We start from the raw sequence: 23766 nt of genomic DNA on the forward strand, positions 1-23766 counted from the left end.
TATGTGTATGACAGAGTTATTTTAACCTAACTTTATCCATTTCTCTGGGGTAGTGTCATTCACATTTTTCTCCACCCCTCTTAAGTATGCATCCAGGGACAATGCGTCAGCCCACTTCAGCCATTGGCAGACTTCACTATGAGTTATGGTATGTTGCTCTTTCACAATGAGCACATCCACACACAAAGTGCTCAGCCCGGTGTGGTGGCCATCGTCCAGCAGGATTTCCTTTGCTGTCAGAGCTGTCCCTGCATCATGCTCAGGCAGGAAACTGCCCTTTGCGCAGGATGCAGACCTTCACTCCCAGCTTCTCTCTGCCCCATGGGCCTACCCCCCGGGCTTGGATATGTCTCATCTTGGCAAGATTGTGGGCAGTCTGGCTGAAGCCCTGTGTGGGGTGCTGCCGGCTAGGCACACCACAATGTTGCCAGAGCTTATTGGATGGCAGACAGGTGCATTAAAAGGTGAGTTGACCTTGTCGCAGGTGTGCTGCGGTCTGGTCAGTATGATGACGCTTGTCCAATGTCGGGGTGAAACCAAATAGTGACTGTCAGGGCAGCCAATAAATACACTGCACACTGAGGGTTATGGTGCAACGGAATGGCCTAGCGCCGTCCTATTCCTGTTTATTTATATCGTCCGCCGCACATGGCCTACAGCTGTGTGCAGCATCACTCTTGTGACTGATTTGGCCGAGCGGCACCCTACAGACTTGACCACTTTGCAAACTTTAAAATATAGAATCCAATTATCATGTGTGACTCCTTCTGGCAGACATGGCCTCTTACTCAGCAACACTTAACCTGTTTGGATTTGTATCCCCTAGTTACAATATTAACAAAGTCAAGTCCTAGAATGTACCACTAGATCGCCTAAAAAGCCAGGACTCTTTAGCTATGTCACACAAAACAGTGGGCAACTTTGCAATTATGTAAATAGTTACAGAAAATAAAATTTTAGTTTGGGATTTTTGGCCTTCTTTTTTGAAGTGGTGAAAGGCCGCTCTTTTATGATCCCCACAGCTGCAAGTGCAGATGGTGTAATTCCAGTGCTAATGTGTGAAGATGAACAAAAGGAGGGGAGGAGCACACTGCCTCACATCCCAGCACTCAGTTCGCCGTAATGCATCATGGTAAATGTAGTGCATAATAACACTTACTTCAGTGACAGTCTTTCGTTTTTCCCCCTTGTTGGTGCAGCCAATGCTGCTTATCTCTAGACATGTGTTTCAGGATAGTTGTCCTTCTTCAGTAGAGAGTAACACATTCTTTGGGAGGTTCTGGAAATTCTGCCCAAAGTCTTCTCAGTACTCTGTACACTCCCTATGCTCCGGTGTATCAGCCAACGTTTGTCAGCTCATTAGCTGAAGGGAGCCTTTTCAAACAAAATTACTTGTCAGGCAATGCTGCGTCAGACATTTGACGACTACTACAAATATGCTTGCTTACTACAATTTTTGCATTTAAATGAATTTTATTTTCATCAAAGCTTGCACTTGATTCTGCATATTTATTATAAACTATATTAACGTTTCAATATTATTAAAATGCACCATCAAATGTGTCGTGACCCGACAGATAGGGCGACAGGACAGGAGGACACTAGGACCCTTTGGGTCATGAGGGAGGTGACCAGGTCACCGGACACCACATCTGGTTAGGGACAGGAAGGACAGCAGAGAAGCCCAGGACTGACCAGAGAACGGACGTGCTACGACTTGCTCCCAGATAACGAATAAAGAAGTGCTTTCACACCAACCTGTTGTCCTGTGTTTGGTGTGTCGACTGCCCCACCAGCAGGATATGACAAAATGTTTGTGGTAATATCAGAGAATCAACAGTAAAAACCGTCCCACCAGATCATAAATCCAGCTCAAAAACACCACCCCACAACTGCCCCATCAGACCAACCTTTCAGGCACTACCTGATTGCCCTATAGCCAGGACCATTGGAATTATGTGGTAGGAGAGGGCCAAATTATGCTGCAGGGTTGAGTAAATTATACAGCAGGAAAGGCAAAGTATGCATCATAATGTGGCACATTTGTAATAGTATTACTTCTTTTTTTATCATTGTTAAACTTGGTAATACCCCCTGGGCATTGGTTCCACCACATTAGTACCAGTTTAACATCCAAATATAGCAATAAGCTACAGAAAGGTTGCAGTTCAGCTTTACAATGGGACTTTTTGTCCAACTCTTTTTATTGAAGTTTTGTCCCTGCGGGCACAGGACCATATAGACACCATACAATTAAAGAAATGTATTACACATTACACTGAATCAGCAATAACGGTGACATTTGCACCAGACATAACTTTGCCAATAAAGGGAACAGGGTCAAACATAGCAAATTCATCCGTTCAGCATAATAGGAGTAGTACCAGTGCCCACCTTACCCTCCCCACAATGAACTTTAAACAATAATCCGTAAGTGAGAAGAAATAACCATACAGTGGCCCATTCAAGACCGGGAAGAAGCGGGAATTGAGTCCTGGGTGGACGGGGTGTCTGAGGAGGAGCTCTGCTCCATTAATCACGGGCTGGGACCAGAATGGCTATTACTCTACGTGGCCCTTTGAGATGTGATGTGGAGGACTCATCCGGGCCGGGAGACCTTCGGGCCGGGAGCCGATCGGACCTAATCCGTCTCGGCTCCCGGCTCACGCACGCTCTGTGCGAAGATTTGTGCGGTCACTGACAGCTAGGGCCACCGTCCTTCGTGTCCCCGGCGTGGGAGGTTGTGAGGCATTAGCGGAGGTGTGTGGAGATCTTGGAGTCGCGGGGCCGGGGTGATTTTTTACCCGGATTGCTGAGGAGAGCGCTCACCAGCTTCCCAGCATGGCGGCACGACATCGGAGCAGCAGCGCTATTGCTGGCTCCCGCTGAGACAGCTGGGGGAGGACTTGCCACCGTAGATCGCCCACCTCGCCCGACTGCCAAACAGGCAAGAAGCACTAGCGATGGTATAATCGGCACCAAGCGCCGCATCTCTGCTGCAGCCTCCACCGGTGCCTGACTCTAAAATGGCGGCCGCCGCTGCCCACACGGCGGTCTTTTCGGGATTCAATATCTGAGGCGCCCGTTCTCAAGGCGGTTCCTGCGGTGAAGGACTTCATTTGGGCGCTCTGTGCCTTCTGCGTCCATAGCTCCCACATATTGCTGCCATACGTCTACTGCCTGCTTGCCCCCCTGCCAGCCCGCCGCCGATTCCCACACAACTACCAGGGCGGATGAACCCACGCACAACTCACCGGCTGCACCGGGAGCCGTGCCAGCGCCACACGGCCAACGCACGGGAGCGCGACCGCACCAACAGCGTCAATACGGCCTTCACCCCCCACGCACTACGCCACCACCCACATCGTGTCTAACTGGGCTCTGGTGAGAGGCCCCTCCTTCCCTTCAAACTTTGTTTTAGACAATGCTTCCTCCCGTTCTGCCTTGGCGCCTGTGGTCTTTCTTCCCTGACCCCCTGGTATCCGGATTGGAATCCTCTGTCCCAGCTCCTCATGAACGATGAGGCTGCGACTTTGCTGCGGACTGCCTTTCTCCCCCTGGACTTGCTGGCTATGTCAGCCCTCTTCCTGGACTTTCGGACTTCTACCTTTCTCCTCCGCCATTTTAGCAATCTCTGACCTCCCCCTCTGTCCTTTCGACCTTTCTATTGTCTCTCCTGTTGCCTCTGACACACTCCTCACTGTCTTACTCATTAATATCTGCTTACCTCTCTCGTTTGTCTCACTTTCCTGCCCTTCTCTGTCCCTCCCTTGGTGCTGTGACTGCATCCCCCTCTGACTCCACTTAATGGAACTCTTCTTTTCTGTATATAGCGATAACTCTAATCACTAGTATATGCAGTAGACCTTTGTACTCTACTATTCCTATGTGACTCTTAGAGTATATCCATTCGTATCCCTTCCCTATGTATATAGAGATAACTCTAATCACTAGTATATGCAGTAGACCTTTGTACTATCTACCATTCCTATGTGACTCTTAGAGGATATCCATTCATATCCCTTCCCTATGTATATAGAGATAACTCTAATCACTAGTATATGCAGTAGACCTTTGTACTCTCTACCATTCCTATGTGACTCTTAGAGTATATCCATTCGTATCCCTTCCCTATGTATATAGAGATAACTCTAATCACTATTATATGCAGTAGACCATTGTACTCTCTACCATCCCTATGTGACTCTTAGAGTATATCCATTCATATCCCTTCCCTATGTATATAGACATAACTATAATCACCAGTCTCTTCTTTGTGTGACTTTACATCTTGTACATTTGCAATTTTTTTCTGTGTGTATCGTTTATGTAACGCATGTAATCCTAAATCCTTATGTTTTGCAACTGGTTCTTATGTAAAGCGCTCTGACACCTTCGGGTAAAGTTCGCGCTATATAAAATCGCATTAAATAAAAATTAAAAAAAAACATAGTGAGGGGGGATCGGGAGATCCAGGGTTGTAGGAGCCGACCTTAACAACTGGGGAAGCAACTTCTGGGGCTCAAAAAAGGATCAACATTGCAATTGATTCACTGCTCTCGTACGAGTGAGACAATACATAAGTTGGAGGCCTTCTGAGAGAAAGGCCAATTGTAAATGCTTGTTTTCCAGTGTTGTCAATGGTGCATGGAAATTGTATTTATATACCGCTTATTACGGCGATGTACTCCAAAGACAATTGGGTTTCATCCCAAAACCGTCCACGTACTACGTTCTAAACGGGATGCTTGCTTGGCGCCTAGATTTAATTGAAACAGCTGAGTGAGGGGCGGGCTGAGGCAGGTTTGACCGTACAGTATGGGGGCGGGGGTAAATTCACTTCCCGACAGAGGAAGCGCTCCAATCAGCATAACCCCTGCAACGGCATCCAATCGGACTCAGAGAATGACTCCCTCTCCCGATCTCTGATTGGCCGTAGCAAATCCTGTTGTACCGCCTTACACTGCTTGGAAGTCGGAGACTACAACGCGTTTTTCGGCCAATTGTCTTCCATGCAGTATTGGCTCATGGTGATTTTTTCTTATGGTAGAATGAGCGCCCTGGACTCCGCAGGTAAGAGTTTCTGATTTAGAGCCTCCGTGGCATACCCTAGAGCCCTCGCAACGCGTGGGTATATTTTGGATAGCTGCAGAGAGACAAAAAGCCAGCGTCGCTTCTGCTTCCGGTGCCGCCAAGTTTCAGACTGAACACACGGTGCGTTGTGACGTTTTAGTTGTTGTGACCAGATGTTTTCATGTTACCTGAGCACCACTGATGGACTTTTGCTTCTGCATATCATTATCCGGTGTGTTGGTTCAACTGGTTCTATTAAAATGAACCAAGACTACAACTCCGAATGCATTGAAATGTTAAACAAAGTTCAGGAATGGAAAAGTAGTGTCCCGCATATACCTGCACTGTTCCTGCTTTTGGACTGATAAAAAACCTTCTTAGAACCATCCCGTGTTAATGGACCTCAAGAAATGTTCTCTATTGTGTGTGTTCGATTTCACTTCTGACCATTCAGCGTTCAGTTATACATAGTGAAAGAAGTACTCAGTATCTTTGTTTTTCATTCAAAGGCGCTTGATATTTACATATCGGGGTACAGCGATATGCTGTTCACACTGAAATGAAAGTGGCTTACCGGTGTGTGGTCTGAGCACGTCAGATGTGTTTTGTCTTTTTTAGGCACGTACAGAGTTGGTTACAGAGTGCCCCAACGTTAGTGCATCCCCGTGGAGGGGGGCTTTTGTTACTGAGCTTTAGCTTTATTTCTTATTTATATACTTGCTTTTGCTTGATCTAGATATCACAGTACTCTGACTGAGCAGAGCAAGGCCCAGGGTGAAAAAGAGGTGTTTCAACCTGAAATGATGGACCAACCCTTCAAGAGGAAAGGCAAGAAGACTGGGAAACCAGCTTCTGAGCAGTCACCAGCCCAGGTCCCATCTCCCAAGGGAGAAGACCTGTCAGCCCGAAAGGGAACAGTGCCCCATGAACTTGAACAGGAAAATGTCAGGGGCTTCCACAGGACCTATTGAGAGTAAGGGCTCCTGTTCACTGAGGCCTAAGACCCTGAACCTGGTTGCCACCAGGAGAGTGGTAATGCCTCAGTAGTTGAGCAAGTTTCTCCTCACATTGGTACATGACTTCCCCCCTGTTGGGCATCTTGGCCAGATCAAAACTTGGAGCATGCTAGTCTGCCACTTCTACTGGCCAAACCTAAAAGGTCGAGGAGTTTTGCAACTCCTGTGCCACCTGCCAAGCCAGTGGCAAAGCAGTGCCCGCCGAAGGCCCCCTTAATTCCACTTTCAGTGGTTGGGGTACCCTCTGAAAGCACAGTGATTTACACTGTTGGTCCCCATGAAACTCCAACTGCATCCAGTTTTCTGCACCTTAAGCTGGCACCTAAGAGATACATTAAATCACTCTCTTCATGTGTGATCTCTGCTTTTTGTAATTATGGCTGCACAAAGTTTTGAGTGTCACTCATTTGTCGTAATTATGTGTTGCTGGCGTGACTAGGATGCTATTTGGTGCAACACGGATGGTGTCTGATGGAATTGTCTCTCTGCCAGGCGCGGTTAGTGACAGTGGCTGGGGTAATGAAGTCGCTGGTTAGAACCACTGGGATCTTGATTGACTACAACTAGAATCTCTTGTTTGACGCTGAAAATGATTGTCCTTTTTAATTTTTTGGTTTATCTTTGTCATTCCTAGTTTCCAGGGGTTGTCTACCGGTACAGTTTTCTAAATCGGTGTTTTGTAACTTACTGTGTTGCCTGCACTTTTAATGTTTTCATTGTTGTCTTGGTGGGTTAAGTATTAACATGTGTATATTTCTTCTTGTTAACAGGAGTGAAACAAGATATTGAAATGCTTTATGAAGCTGTACCGCAACTTAAAAATGTGTTTGAAATCCATGACAAAATTGGAGAAGGTACATCATAGTTTTCAACTTGTTGTACTCACATAGTTTAAAAGATAGTTTTATGATTTTTTTTAATGTTGTAAGTTAAGTGTTAAGTATTGCCTCCTCTAGAAAATAGTTGCTGACAAGGTTTTAAAATGATATGCGCAAGAATGCAAGCCTGTTTTACATGTTGAAATTCTGATTCACAGCTTTTATGGGTAGCTTCTTTATTTTCTAGTTAAACACGTGCATGGCAACAAAAGATGGTTTAACTCGTCGGATAAAGGATGGTCGTGCTCCTAAGCAAGTTTTGTAAGGTACACCGGCCAATGCAAAGATTTTTCTTTTCTAGTCAAGGTTTCATTTTTTTCTCTTCCACCACTTCATATCCACAGAATAATAACAAAGACCTGTGCTTCGTAAGACCGTTTTCCACGATAGACAGATGTGCTAAGTGACTGCTTTTATTTCTTAATGGTTTGAGGGGGGCCTGGGTGTTTAGTGGCTAATAGTCTTGAATTTGCCGCACAATAGTTTCACTATAAGGCACTATTGTTCTAGACTCAACCTATAATATATTTCCTACAGGCAAATTTTCATTTTCTGTTACATGGTTAGTTTATTCCTTATCTGTCGAGGAGTTCCTACTACTAATACATGCTGTCTTTTATTGGTTAATACAAAAGCGAAGGTGTTCTGCAGGCAGCAGTTTATTTGCATGACTTTACAAGGCCGCAAATACAAATCTGTTTGAAGTTTGTAGACCAAGCTTAGTTATTTCCCTAGTATAGGTAGATTTTAAAGGAAGTTGACTTTGCACCCAAGACCCTTATGGTGTTTATCCCCCCTCCCCCCGTTTTGGCCTTACTACATTGTTTCTTTTATAACATTTTGCACTAGTTTTAAATGAACCACAGAAAGAAAAAACATACAAAACAAAAAATCCTTCTCCATGGAAGGCAAGTGCTAGTTATTTTCTGACATAACCTGTACAGTACAATATACATAAGGGAATATTAATCAGACACGAGATGTTACATTCAAAATGTATGAAGACAAGAACGTTGACTCTATTGGAACGCACAGTAGAGGCCAAACCATGCTTTTGGACAAATGCTTCTGCCAGGGCTCCCATCATTTTACAAATGTCTGGGGATGGCCCATCCCTTCAAAGATTACCTTCTCAAAATACGAGCACCAGTCTACCACCATGCGCAAAGTTTCAGTTGTGCAACCCATGTTGTCTTTGACCTCTCCAGCTGTCTTTGACCTCTCCAGCTGTATCACGCCACACTATGAAGGGATGTAGCTGGCATAGCAATTATTTTTTATGTTCCTCATACTTTCTATGAGTTTTATAAAGCATACAGTGGTACAAAGACAGTGATGTAATTGACGGATACCATAATTGCACATCAAGATTGCTAGAACACACATTTTCAGCAAGATATTGGTCTGTCAATTATAATCAGACAAACTAGGTATACTGTCAATTCAGCAATAAAAACCAAACTTTTGTATTGCCCAACTTAAGCTGCTTTCCCCCGAATAACACAAAACCAGCTGACATGAGTGTATAAGCTGATGCAGCTAATTATGTGGGGGACAGAGGTCCTCAGCATTGGGAGGGTCTTTTGAACAGGGACCTATGCTGCCATAGGGCATCAATGCCCCCCTAACCTTTAGCTCTGAAAGAGGTGGAGCACTCTAGTACATGTGGAGCATGTGAAAAGTTCATAGCCAGTCGGGAGGAACTGCACCAAGAGACTCCAAGTATACTCAAGATTTGTAGTTCTCTAAAAGTATGTTGATCACCCGCTCCATGGTTATGGCTTGCCAGAGTTGCGCATGCCACTGGGACACCGAGGGAGCATCAAGCCTTTTCCAGAATGCAGTCGGAGCTGTGTTGGCCGCTCCCAGATACAACCACAGGTTTGAACAGTCTCCAGAAGGTTAAACGCAGCTCCAGAAGGGTTAACCTAAGGGTTTTGGGAAGTGGATATCCCAGAATATCATTTATCTGGGTCAATATTTTGGTCCAGAAGGGCTGAATAACAGGACATCCCACCAAATGTGTTTAAAATACCCAAGAACCCCTCCAACACAAATCAGATGTGGTTGGGTAGATCTTTTTAAGTTTGGTAGGGTACAGATCGAATCAAAAAGCACTTTGTAGTGTGCCTCTCTCATTTCCATTGAGTGGGGTTCTCTCTTCGAATCTTACGCCATTGCACTTCTATTAACATCCCTTCAAGAGTCTGCTCCCAGAAAGCTATTTGTGGAAGTCTGATTGCGCAGGTGGTGGAAATCAGTAGCAAAAATAGAAAGGAAACGCACCTTTCCGTCCACCTGCCTTCTTTATAAACCTTTTTATTGGGGAGTGTTCTCTAGTGGCTGCTAGCCGTGTCTCCGGCTGTAGTACCCAATGTTTTAATTGTGTATAGCGATATTTTACTCACCGTCTGGTAGCACACAGTCCATAGTCACCAGCCATGGACGGACGCAGAGACCTGTTATAGAAAGCCCGGGCCCTGTCCTCCTCCGTAGTAGTAGCAACTTCCCCAGAACCTATGCGAAGTTGAGCAATGTATTGTTTCTTATGTTTAGCCCGAAACTGTTGCGTCAGGTGTGAGCCAACCTTTTTCCCCTGTATATATGTTGTTTTTCTAAGTCATAATTTAATAACTTTGCTCTATTTGTGTAAATGGCATTGAGCTTTCCCCATAACGCTGTAACCTTCCCTTGCAGAGGCAGGGTGGGGAGTCTTTATAGGCACGCTCTGCTAATGAGGTTAACCTTGAGTGCTAAACGATCTTGAGCCTTCGGTTGTGAAAGAATAGACATCAAGGAGATGCACTTACCTCGAATTTCCGCCTTAAAGGCGTCTCATGTGTTGCGAGGGTTATTTAGTTAAAAAAAAAATATTTGATGGCTTACTTAGCCAATCTCAGAAGAGACCATCCTGAGTGAGAGGTGCCGGAAAGAACCATCTACAAACTTGGATTTCGGGGTAGTCCATTCTAGCGTAATCTCCACTGGAGCATGGTCGGAAAGTGTGATAGGGTGAAATGTGGCCTCCATAATAGAGTATTGCAAGGCTTGACTTATGAAGATATAGTCGAGCCGAGAGTAGCTGTGATGGGAATGAAAAAAGAAGGTATAATCTCAGCTTGTAGGATGAATTTGAATTTAAAAACATTTATACAGCGCTCGTTTACCCAGCGGTTTCTATCAAGCCTATGTCTAGGATTGCGTGTTTCAGGAACTTGGAGAAGTTACCAGTGTGTGGTAGGATCCCATGTAAGATTAAAGTCTTCCATCAGGATAAACTCACTGTAGCATGCTGCTTGGTGTTTACTCTTAAGCAGCGCCTTGGTAATGGAACTTGGGTACTTTGAATGTTGGTGATTCCACATCAGTTTTACTGACTGAGGCTTGCTTGATGGATGGGATTTTATTACTTGGATTAAACTTTCATTTTCATCTTATCCTGGACTCCTCTTCATTTGGCTTTGTACTATTTTACACTGGCGACGAGCGAGGCTCTACGACCCCAGTGTGAAGATTTGATCCAAATCCCAACATCATCTACACATTTTCAACTTATTTTTACAGAGAAACGTGACTTTAAATTTTCAAGCTTAACATTCATCTTCCTGCTTATGACCGCATCTGCCTAACTTCATCACGTGAGTTGTGTTCTAAATTTACTCCGTACTTCAAATTTATCCTTCCAGTAGACAACAGACTATAGCAATTTTTAATTTGGGTATTGTAGCTATTGGCCCACTCGAGAACTGTTGCTGGGACCCAGGGAGTGGGAGCTTTTTGCCACGTTCACTCACCCCTTATCAACTTTGTTGCGGTGGGAAGCGCCGACGCAGGCTCATCCTTACATTCAATTTTAAATATAAACTAAGTCACACACAAGATTTCTCCAGCGCGTGTCTCCTTTGTGCCTTTGCTGACGTGGACTCCATCGTCCTTGTTACCATCAGCACAAATCTTGTTGCTGCAACCATGCCGATGCAGGCTCATCCCTACGTTCAAGTTTAAATATTAACTAAGTTTCTCACGAGATTTCTTCAGCGCGCATTTCTCTTGTGCCTGTGCTGACATGGACTCTATCGTCCTTGTTACCTCCAGTATGAGTTTTGTTGCTGCGGGGTGACCCCTGGTCACCCCACACGCCGCATGGCTCCCCCTGTGCCTCTGTGACCCCCTCCTGCTGCCTGGAGCCCGCCGCTGGTGTGCCCCTGGGACTGGTATTGCTGTAATCGTAATTCTTGTGGCATTGTTTCTGTTGCTGTATTTTGTGATTTTTGTCCGGTTTTTCACCGTGCTCATTTCTGTTGTTCCCCCCTGATTCCCATGGCTTCCCCCTGCGCCCCTTGACCCTCCCCCCCCCGCCTGTTTTTCCTTCTGTAAACCCTTCCCTCGCCCATTGGCCGCCCCACTCCCGCCTGCCAGCTGCTCCTCCCTCCCACTTAGCCTCTTATGGAGGAAGCCGCGTGGTAGCGCGCAGCGGGCACGCCAAAGGCAAGCCCGTCTGCGCCTGGATCGCGCCCAGCGCCAGAACCCCTTGCCCCAGCCGATGCCAAGGCACCCGACTGAGGTACGACACCGCCACCCTCACCGCACTCAACACCGGACGACCTGCCACCGAGCCACCCCGAGGCGCACCCACGGACCCTTCACCTGCCAAGCCTGCAAATTCACCTGCCTCCTAACCTGCCCCATGCCCACCGAACACAGCAACGACAACAACAACCACCTCGAATGCATCCTGCTCAACACCCGCTCAGTCCACAAACACGCCGTCGAACTCTGGGACCTCCTGGACACAACAGAACCAGACGTCTCCTTCCTCACGGAAACCTGGATGAACTCCTCCTCGGCCCCCGACATCGCCATAGCCATCCCAGACCGGCTATAAGATCACCCGGAAGGACCGCGTCAACCAAACTGGAGGAGGAATCGCCATCATCTACAGGAACACCATCAGCGTCACGACCAACGCCGAAGACACACTCACCGCCGCCGAACACCTACACTTCCAGATCCACACCGACCCCCAGACTACCCTCCGAGGAACACTCATCTACAGACCCCCCGGGCACAATTCAGCGAAACCATCGCCGACTTCATCAGCCAGCACGCCCTAGCCTCACCAGAGTACATCCTCCTAGGGGACCTGAACTTCCACCTGGAGAAAAACAACAACAACACCACCACCCTGCTCGACAACCTCGCCAACCTCGGACTCAAGCACCTGGTGGACACGCCCACCCACCTCGCCGGCCACACGCTCGACTCCATCTTCTCCGCCAGCAACCACGTCTCCTTCAGCCACTCCACCGGACTAGACTGGACCGACCACAGCTGCATCCACTTCACCTTCAAGAAGACCACCTCCCACCACCAGACGCTACAGATCCCCCTCAGATGCTGGGGCAAAGTCACCGCAGACCAACTGACCACATCACTGAGCCAGAACCCACCTATCGACACCCCCGACGCCAGCGACGCAGCACACAATCTCGCACAGTGGATCACCAACTGCGCCGATTACCTCGCTCCTCTGAAGAAACCCCCAGGCAAGACTAGCAACAAAAAAAACGCATGGTTCACAGACGCCCTCAAAATCGCAAAGAAATCATGCCGAACCCTCGAAAAAGCCTGGCGCAACAAACAGACAGCAGAAAACATGACAGCCCTCTAGCGCCACCCTCGAATACCACCAGATGATCCGCACCACCAAAAGGACATCGTTTAAAGAGCGTCTGGACAACAACGCCCACAACAGCAAGGAACTCTTCAGCATCGTCAAAGAGTTCTCCAACCCCAGCGCCAGCAACAACGACATCACACCGTCGCAAGACCTCTGCAACTCCCTTGCCACATTCTTCCACCGCAAGATCGCAGATATACACGACAGCTTCGGACACCAGACTCCGCCTCCTGCCACCAAACCAACGACCCCCACCACCAGCCTCAGCGCATGGACCCCCATCAGCACTGAAGACACCACCCACGTCATGAACACCATCCACTCCGGCTCCCCCTCCGACCCATACCCTCATCACATCTTCAACAAAGCCGACACCATCATCGCACCCCACCTCCGAAACGTCATCAACAGCTCCTAACCCGCCTCTACAACACTGGGATCCAAAAAAAGGCCCTGGACTGGATCACATTGTTCCTCTCCGACAGAACCCAGAGAGTCCGCCTCCCTCCCTTCCGTTCCGAGGCCACCAAGATCTGCAGCGTACCCCAGGGCTCCTCACTCAGCCCAACTCTCTTCAATATCTACATGAGCCCCCTCGCCACCATCACACGCAAACGCAACATCAACATCATCTCCTACGCCAACGACACCCAACTGATACTCTCCCTCGTCAAAGACCCGCTCACCGCCAAAGCCAACCTCCAGGAGGGAATGAAAGATGTCGCAGAATGGCAGGGTATCCTCAGACGTGAGTCTCTTGCTCACTCTGCCTCTGGATTCAAGCAAGGCGGGCTGAAGACGGCTGTAATGCCAGAAACCAGTCCTCGGAAGCTTGTTTCCGGTCCAGGGAAGGCCTGGCTTGGCAGTTCGGGCTGGACTGTTCCCATGAGGCACAAGGTCAGACTGATTTGCATATAGCCATGTCTGAACTGGGGTGGCAGAGTGGGCTAAAGAACGGTGATGGATTAAACCCAGATCTTTTGACTGGGTGTGAGTGTTTGATTGGTTCGGATGCTCCGTCCATCACCACCCCCTTTTGTACCGCAGAATGGATGAAGCACAGCTGTCTGAAGCTCAACTCGGACAAGACGGAGGTCCTCATCCTCGGACAATCCCCATCTGCCTGGGACGACTCCTGGTGGCCCACAACGCTGGGCACCGCACCGACACCCACAGACCACACACGAAACCTGGGATTCATCCTGGACTCCTCCCTCACGATGACCAAGCAAGTCAATGCAGTCTCATCCTCATGTTTCAACACCCTTCGCATGCTCCGAAAGATCTTCCGGTGGATCCCCTCCGAAACCAGAAAGACGGTCACCTAGGCCTTCGTCACCAGCCGACTGGACTACGGAAACGCCCTGTACACAGGAACCACAGCCAAACTTCAGAAACGCCTTCAACGCATACAGAACGCCACCGCACGACTCATCCTCGACATCCCTCGCCACAGCCACATATATCCGCCCACCTGAGAAACCTGTACTGGCTCCCCGTCAGCAAGAGGATCACGTTCAGGCTGCTCACCCACGCACACAAAGCGCTCCACAACATGGGTCCCGAATACCTCAACAGCCGCCTATCGTTCTACACTCCCACCCGAGAGCTCCGCTTCGCCAGCCTCGCCAGCGTCCCACGGATTCGCAGACCCACCTCCGGAGGAAGATCGTTCTCCTACCTAGCAGCCAAGACATGGAACTCCCTCGCCGCACACCTACGACTGACCCAAGACCATCTCACTTTCAGGAAACACCTCAAGACCTGGCTATTTGAGCAATAGTAGGCACCCCCCCTCCCTTCAGCGCCTTGAGACCCTCACGGGTGAGTAGCGCGCTTTACAAATGTATTGATTGATTGATCAAATCTGTGACACTGCACGATATGCTCCGTGGACAAAGTACGTGACGTGCGTAACGTGGGAGCCATCTTTAATCAGCCTCTTGAGAAGTTTTGATCCCTCTGGGAATGCAAACATGAAAGGTTTAGGTGCTGTGTTGCAACAAACAGGTGGAGGTTCAGAGAATGTTATAGTGTTTCTCTCACATAGTCTCCGAGGAGCAGAACATCACTACTCGGTCATTGAGAAAGAGGACCTTGCTGTACTATTAAAAAAAATGAAGAATTTACTATTGGGATCAAAATTTGAGGTACGGACAGATCCTAAACCTCTGTGTGAGATAAAAAAAAAAAGGAATTAATGCTGTTTCAGGGAGAATACCTAAATGGGTTGTTGCGTCACAAGAATACAACTTCCAAATTAAGTATTTACCTGGTGCCAGGAATAAAATAGCTGATACACTCTCCAGATTAGTAGCAAGTTCCGAAGGAACAGAAGAACATGATAAGGATGAGCAGAATGAATGGGTGTGCTACATTGAGCCTGATGGTCTCAAGGAAGTTAGATGGCGTGAAGAGTGTTCCATAGATAAAGAGTTGCAAGAACTTTTCCAATTGCTTAACCAAGGTTGGCATGCCAAAGTTAATGGTAATGCTGAGAAATATTGGAATGCCAGAAAATAACTTTCAGAAGCAATGGGCTTTTGTTTAGAGGTACTAGGCTCATTCCTCCGGTTTCTCGTCGACCGGAATTAATGATTTTTTTTCACTTAGGTCACCAAGGGATGTCCAAGACTAAAGAAAGACTCAGGTTGGCATATTGGTGGCCTGGCATGGACTTACAGGTTGAACGTTTGGTTAGAGAATGTGTGCCATGCGTTTTGAGTGAGAAGAGTGTCAAACTCAAGGTACAGCCCATGGTTATCAGGGATCGTCCAAGAAAACCGTGGGAGGAGGTAGTGTTTGATATATTAGGCCAATATAAATGAATGGTTTTGATGCATATGTCTTAGTGCTCATAGATTTGTATTCTAGGTGGCCAGAATTTAGGATTTCTAGAGGGATTGAAACTAGGCTTGTTGTATCTTTTCTTAAGGAAGTGTTTGGAAGAGAGGGCTTGCATGGTTCCTTACTTACATGCGTTCCAACTGGTCTCATAAGAAATGAAGGAATTTCTGGAGAGATGTTCTATCAAACACAAATATCATCCTGAGACAAAGGGTATGGTAGAATGTTTTAATCGAGTCTTAATGGAAACTGTTGCTGTGGCTAAGCAGAATAACCTTGATTGGAAAGAAGAAATAAATAGGAGAGTTGAAGTCTACAGGGTTTCTCCTTATTCCATCACGGGAAACACATAGTTTGAATTATTTAGGTGTAGATTTCCCAACACTGTGGTTGCTCCTACCTGGGTGAATGATGCAGAATCAGAGAGGTCTTATTTTATCTGATGGAAAGTGGAGAGTTAAGGAAGCTAAAAAAATGTTATCAGCAAAATTAATTTTGACTGTAGGAAATCTGTTAAGATTACATCCGCAAAGGTTGGTGATTGGGTGATTAGAGCTCCGTTTGGGGAAAAAGGCATCTGCTATAATTAAGACGCCTCACAAAGTGGTTAAAGTCCTAACCAATGCTGTTTAAAACTGAGGATTCTCGTATATGGAATCTCAACAGAGTTGTTGTTGTAAAAGAACATTTATTGGGATACACTAAACACGGTTCTATTGCTACGGGATCTTCTTCACTGGATCGTAAGAAAGATGTGGAGTTATTATTGGACTCTTTACCCACAGGTTCAACCTCACTGAGACAAAGGAGGAATGTGAGACAACCGTCGCACTTAAATTACTTTATCTTGGGTTAGAGTAATGTACTCCACCCTTCTAGTTTGTTACTTCTTCGCCTTATCTGTTATCTTATGTTTACTCACTTATGTATTTCTTTTCTTTCTTTTTTCTTATTGTATAAAGTGAGCAGGTGTGTAGCATGCTGCATTGTCTTTACTCTTAAGCAGCGCCATGGTAATGGAACTTGGGGACTGAGAATGTTGGTGAGTCCAGATCAGTTTTACTGACTGAGGCTTGCTTGATGGATGGGATTTTATTACTTGGATTAAACTTTCATTTTGATTTTATCCTGGACTTCTGGCCCTTAAGGGTGCCCCTTAATCACACAATTCGCCCCTCGTTATCTGTCTTCCTTCCCACTGGTTGGAACTTTAAAGAAGAGAGAGACTCCATTGCGTTTAGGGGTTGCAAAGGATTTGTGTATCCGGGGGTATGCTTTGTCTTGTTGTCTGTGTTCTTGAATACATGTAAGGTGCTATTTCTGTAATGCTTCAATATTTTATCCCCCGTGAAGTATGTTTTTCCAGAGTTTGTCTTGTTTCAAGACAGGGTAGTTAATACCATAAGGTCAGTGCTTTAACAGTGTCCGCTATAGTCACAGACCCAAGGTATATCGTAGGAGAATCTCGCACCCCAATCCTTTTGTTTAACTGTTAAAAAGCTATCCCAGATGCCAACTCCTGTCCTCTCCTCTTGTATAACATTGTGCCCACTCATGTAACAGAAACAAGAAAGAAACAAAACCTGGGAACCTTGTTCCCCAATAACAATTTATAATCACATCTGTCATATTGGAATCGGGCGTTTAGGTCATGAACCACTAAAGTATTCTAGAAGATGTGGACAAAACTCAAGGCAGACTGGTAGCATGGCATCACTGCAGCTGAGAATAGGAGCACCTGCCTATGCAGAGCTCAGAAGATTGCTTTCAGAAATCCAACTGGGTCCATAGGTATACTTGTAACTGCTGCTGTTCCCCTCTCAAGTATCCTGTATAAGAGGAGCCAGGAGACAGAGTCTGACAGATGTCCAAAGAGGTCTGTCCTTGCAAGGTTCTCCAGATGGGGAGCACAGCCCTGACATTTGTAACTCTGCTCTAAGTCTAACGCTTCCCCTGACTTTTCAGATGGCGCTGTGATTGCCATTGTCCTTTATCAGAGACGTTTTGCCGATCCAGTGGACATGCCCCCCCCCCCCCCCTTCAAATCTTCATCTGGTCCCTGGTGCTCAAGAACCGGTACCCACAGCAAGGCCGCCGCTTCATTTAGCGCCGATAGTAGTTAGACTTCAGGCCTCAAAAAAATCATAAAAACTTTACCAGACCTGCAGGTCTAGTGTTTTAAATATTCTACTCGACCTAAACGTAATGCTCTTGACCCATAAACCGGTCACAAATCTAGCCACATATAGGATGCACATGAACCCTGACTTGCCTCTTAGTTCATCAACAGTATTGTCATCAAGGCGGGGGCAGGAATGTTTCTAAGTTTATGTTTAAAATCTCGCTTTTAATAAATCTATAACTAAAGCGGGAAGTAGTAGCAAACTGCCAATTGCAGTGAGCACATTTTCCATTGAAATAGTCTCAAAATTTCCCACTGCTTTGAGTTTTTTTTTTAACAATACATTTTATGGTATATACACCGGGCCGCGGCCCGAAGGATACATTTTGAAAACCATGTGTGTCAAAGTATACATTCAATCGCAACTTCTTCAAATACATTGCGTAGATCGTCTCAAATCCCACAAATCTATATTTGACTAATTGGATACCCATGCTGGAGTCTTTACATGGTAGTCTTAGTTGTGCAATGACCAATATCGTTAGGGGAACACAGCTGATCAGGGGTCTAGAGTGAGGAGAGGGGGTAACTCTATGCCCCGGTAGTCCGCCCAATGTAGCCACATTTTCATGTGCTTTTGGGGCGCCACAAGCTTGGAACACAGCAATTTCAGCATTCATGCATTCATCAAGGGCCTTTTTCCACTTGATGATCGTCGGAGGAGACACACTCTTCCATTGCTGGGTTATATCCTGTCAATGGTAATGGCTAAAAACAGGTGTTGCTTGTACCAGTTCCCACCTATACCATCAGTACTATGTAATAACAGTAGCTTCATCTCAAGCGGGAGATCCCACGACAGCACCTCGCTCAGACATGCCACAATCTTCCGCCAAAATGATTGTAGTGCCGTACAGCCCCACACAGTATGCAAAAAGGTTCCATCCTCCACCCCACATCTGAAACATAATGGGGGCTGAATGGCGCCCATCCTCCAAAGTAGGAAGTGAGTATAGTACATGTGGTGTATATATTTGAATTGTGTGAGACGGTAGAGTGATGAGACTGCTGCTCCTCTGGGCTAGCCAAGGCGTCAGTCCAATTGTTGCCAGTTATGTCTGGGATGTCCTCTGCTTTGCAGTTTTCCTGATAAAACTATCTAGTATACAAACAACGTGTGGAAATCAAGTTTCTGCAATCATTTGTCTTTGGCTCATCACCAAGTGAAGTGTCCTGATTTGTTTTGCTCCTATTTAAATCTTTGTTTGCATCACACTTCTGAATTAAAAAAATATTTTCTAATTATTGATATATTTTGAAATGTTTGTACTATTCATTTACAAGCTATTTAAATGTTATATTTTAGAAAAACGGACCGCTTTTTGTTTCACAGTGATTCAGACAGCTAACATTACAAAATCCTCTAACTGCAGTAGGAGAAAGAAAAGTAAACGCCCTTTTCCAGGATACAATGAGCAGTAATAAATAAAAAAGCCAAACTGACCTTTGACTTCTCCTTGAACAGAGAACAAATGTGTCAACATAAAAACAAGATTTAAAGGCATCTGTATTACTCATTCACTTTCTGAATGAGCAGAACACCTGTTCCTTTCCAGCTCAAGTTCACTAATTCGAACGGACCAGTAAGCTAAAAAAAATAGCTCAATCTGATCAAATCTGACTTATCATATTACGTGGACGAGTAGATTTTTTTGACGCCCGGGCTTGTTCTGATAATCAAATGAGGCCAAGGGGATAGGCCCATTTGTTTTTAGGTCTCGTGGCGTTAACCGCGCGAAAGCGCGGTCTCGCCAGAGACCTTTTGTCAGCGACACAGCTTCCCAGGAGACAGGAGCTGGCTGCGCGCATCTTGCAAAAGGCGATCATAGCGGGCCGCGTGCGCTCGCCGTGGCCATCTCCTGTCTCCTGGGAAGAGCAAACATACACAGGCACACCTCCCCCTGCACGCATGCGCACGCACAGAGACACACACACACGAGCGCACATACACGCACGCACACATACAGAGACTTCCCCCCCCCCCTCCCACCACCCGCCGTCGCACACAGAGACACACACAGGAGCGCACATACACACACGCGCACATAGACACCCCCCGCCGTCGCACACATACACACACACACACACACACACACACACACACACACACGCGCACACACATACACACACAAGCGCCCCCCAACTAAGCCCCACTCACCGGCACTCCGGATGTCAAGAGGACTAACCTGCACTCCTGTAGTCTGTGGGGGCGATCTAGTGGGGGTCTTCAGAAGATATGTTCCCAACTCCCAATCGCCCCTGCACCCAGAATCCTCTGAGCCCAAGAACGAAAGGGAAAGGGGAAGTGGATAACAGACAAGAGAGACTGCCACACCCTGGTGCCGTCTAGGATTGTGATGTGTTGTGGACACCTGCAAAAGTAACAAAACATTAATACGTCCCCTCAAGGCTTGGAGTTCACAATTCACAGTTCACATTTCAATGGACTTATTCTCTTCAATGACATCACAGTTTCAAGGAATACCTGATAAGAGTGTGGATTGCGCTGCTCTCTTTAGATGACTCAAATAGCAGGTTGATGATGGTAAGACTTTAATCCAGAAGAAGCCTGGACCTCCCTTAGTGTGAGTAAGGATATAACCTATATGCGCATATATTATAACCCCTAAACACTTCTCCGACTAGATGCAGTTCAAGGAGGAAGTAGGTCCACAGGATAGAGAATTGATGCTCCAAACTGGAATTCCGCTATATTTGACTTTCAAGTCTATGTAGTAAATGAAGACTGCACAGAATGCCTTTGACCCAACGATATCTCTCTAATGACTCTTGGCTCAGGAGTTCATGAAAAGATGCCGCTAGGAAATGTTCAAAAGGACAAAGCAGCTTAAGCAGGGATGCTGCAAAGGAACTGAAATGGCTAGAGTTCAAACAGGGACTTTAATCACAGCGAGCTATTTCAATTGTAAGTCTCTGAAGTCCCAAGCGCTAATACTAATCCAGAGGTAGCGCTAGGAGTATTCCGCCGTGGAAACCAGACTGGAAGATAATCCGCTAGGAAATGTCAAAGCGGCTTACCTCACAACTGACGAAGCGAAGGTCCTACACTGAATGACAGAGTCTCTCAAATGACACGTAACTGGAAACGAGGAGACTGTCAGTGCTGTTCTTCACCAAATGACGAAATCCAACAAGAAACGACAACCAGAATGAGAACCTCAAAGAGACTCTCCGGAATGCTGCCGCTTGGTTCAAAATGACGGTTGAAGTGCGCAGAGCTCAGGGAGAGCGCGCACGAAATGGCCGCTCGAAATGAGAAAGGCTAGAACGCTAACCTTGTGCTAGAGCGGCACAAAGCTGACTTGACCAGTCCGCTATACCGTTCCTGTAACAATGAGTTGCTGCAACCACAGGAACGGTAAAACCAGGGAAACTTCTTGAATTTTAACCCTGGCAATGGAGAACAGCGTGTTGACACCAGGGCGGGCTTGACACCGGACTTCTGCAGCGTCCGCGGGGCTCTCCCTCGGGCATGGGAGCCCCGCGTCACCGCTGCTCCTTTTGCTAGGCACTCCGTGGGCGCGGGCTTCACAAAACGGAAGTCCCGCCCCACAATAGGTTTCGTTTTGGTCCGTGCGCGCGCACGTCTTATTTTTCCCCGTCACCACTGCCAGGAATGTACTTTCACTCTGCCTTACGATGCTGGTGCCTGCGACGGCTCGTAGCCACAGTTCATTATATTTTGAAAAATCCGCACCCCACAGTGACTACGTGAGAACAAAGGAAGCAGTACATCAAATATGCACACTAGTTTATTGTGCAAGGACAACAACACTGAGGGTCGCTTAACTATTTTCCCTTGCACAATAAACTGGTGGAACACTGAGCAGCAAATGCAAATGAACTACTGCTCCTCTATGCACAGCACATGGGCACTGTTTTGTCCATTAGTGAAGAGTGCGGAGATCAGATAAAAGGCGCTATGTGCTTTTGTTAACCGCGCAGGGAGGAGTGGCCGTGTGCCTCAGTGAGTGCCACGGAAAAGACACTCATCCTCCTGAGTAAGCAACGCAGACAAAGAAGGCGCTGAATGCCTCAGTGAGCACCACAGTGATAAAGGCACCCCTTGCGTTCAGTGAGCAGCTCAGCCAGAGAATGCAGCATTGCCCACAATGAGCAGCACGGCGGACAGCCTATGCACTCAGTGAGCTGCCTAGACAGACGTGAGTGTTTCAGTGAGCAGCACAGTGAGGGGAGGCATGCCATTGCCTGCGCCTCATTGAGCAGCACAGTGAGGGGAGGCATGCCATTGCGTGTGCCTCAGTGAGCAGCACAGTGAGGGGGGGGCATGCCATTGCGTGCGCCTCAATGAGCAGCACAGCGAGGATAGGCATGCCATTGCATGCGCCTCAGTGAGCAGCACAGTGAGGATAGGCATGCCGCCGCGTGGGCCTCAGTGAGCAGCACAGCGAGGGGGGGGGCATGCCATTGCGTGCGCCTCAGTGAGCAGCACAGTGAGGATAGGCATGCCATTGCGTGCGCCTCAGTGAGCAGCACAGTGAGGATAGGCATGCCGCCGCGTGAGCCTCAGTGAGCAGCACAGCGAGGATAGGCATGCCATTGCATGCGCCTCAGTGAGCAGCACAGTGAGGATAGGCATGCCGCCGCGTGGGCCTCAGTGAGCAGCACAGCAAGGGGAGACCGCGTGCACCTCAGTGAGCAGCACAGTGAGCATAGGCATGCCGCCGCGTGCGCCTCAGTGAGCAGCAGAGTGAGGATAGGCATGCCGCCGCGTGCGCCTCAGTGAGCAGCACAGCGAGGATAGGCATGCCGCTGCGTGCGCCTCAGTGAGCAGCACAGCGTGGGGAGGCTGCGTGCGCCTCAGTGAGCAGCACAGTGAGGGTAGGCCTCAGTGAGCAGCAGGAGGACCCTGAGAGTCTTTGTGCGCCGTCCCTCATTACTGGTTGCTATTGCGTCCCGTTGCTAAGTTAACAAGTTATTTTTTGGCCTGCACTGCTGGGCAAGCCTCGGGGCAGGACTCGTAACAGCACTTTTTGAAGCTCTTGTGTGATGACTGCATGCTAGACTGAATTTAAAGACGATACCTGACCCTGTCACCCTGCACCCCAGCGACCCCAGCCTGCCAGTGGGGTACCTTATCAATGTGGGATGTGCAACAAAAAAGCAGGGGTATGAGGGCTGGGGTGGGAGACTGCCCAGAGTGAGATGGGCTGATTACAACAAGCTGTAGAATATACGCCTCCCTGTTCATCGGAAGTGAAGTATTTTGATCCAAACATTACCAGCACAGCTATACAATTCAAAAGTCGCGTGCTTTAATTGAAATAAAAGAAAAATTAAAACAAATGAGAGTGATAGACTGTGGGAGCAGAGGTGATCAAAAAACGTACAATTATAAAAACACATTCCTCTAGAGACAGGGAACAAGACAGATTCTTAGTGTCAACAAACCTTGTAGCATCGTTACTGTGTGAAAATGATGGGACAGGCACTGGTAACAAGCCAGAACCCACTTTCATCAGAAGCGAGGACTCCAAGCTTTACTTTTTCATTTTAAGTGGTGCCCATCCATGGGTAGGTAGTATGCCAGAACCTGAACGCTCCACAGCAAAAATAGGTGCCCTCCACACACACAATCCCACATACACAATCCAACCCAAAACCACACAACCCCCCCACACACACAACCACAACTCCCCCCACACACGCCCTCCCACACACACACACACACACAACCCCACACATACAACCCCCGACACACACAACCCCTCACACACAGCTCCCCCACACACACTCAACCCCCACACACACTCAACCCCCACACACACTCAACCCCCACACACACACACTCAACCCCCACACACAACCCCCCCACACACACAACCCCCCCCCACACACACAACCCCCCCCACACACAACCCCCCACACACACACAACCCCCCACACACACACAACCCCCCACACACACACAACCCCCCCCACACACACAACCCCCCACACACACAACCCCCCCACACACAACCCCCCCACACACAACCCCCCCACACACAACGCCCAACACATACAACCCCCGACACACACAACCCCTCACACACACAGCTCCCCACA

At 47.6% G+C, this 23766-nt stretch overlaps 1 protein-coding gene across 6 annotated transcripts in view; it reads left to right on the top strand.

Annotated features, from left to right (window-relative positions):
• The first annotated feature begins 4921 nt into the window (after positions 1 to 4921).
• CDC7 (cell division cycle 7) overlaps positions 4922 to 23766 on the top strand; it is a 212609-nt gene continuing 193764 nt past the window's right edge. For 5 of the 6 annotated variants that reach the window (XM_078646293.1, XM_078646282.1, XM_078646289.1 and 2 more), the window contains exons 1-2: positions 4922 to 5073; positions 6860 to 6943. Coding sequence is in view for 4 of the 6 variants with exons in the window: in XM_078646282.1 (XP_078502408.1) it covers positions 5013 to 5073; positions 6860 to 6943 (145 nt within the window). In the remaining 2 variants the exon portion in view is untranslated. The other variant, XM_078646285.1, reaches the window with a different exon arrangement.

Source organism: Lissotriton helveticus, chromosome 1_1, assembly GCF_964261635.1.
Source record: "Lissotriton helveticus chromosome 1_1, aLisHel1.1, whole genome shotgun sequence".
In the NCBI taxonomy this organism is placed as follows: domain Eukaryota; kingdom Metazoa; phylum Chordata; class Amphibia; order Caudata; family Salamandridae; genus Lissotriton; species Lissotriton helveticus.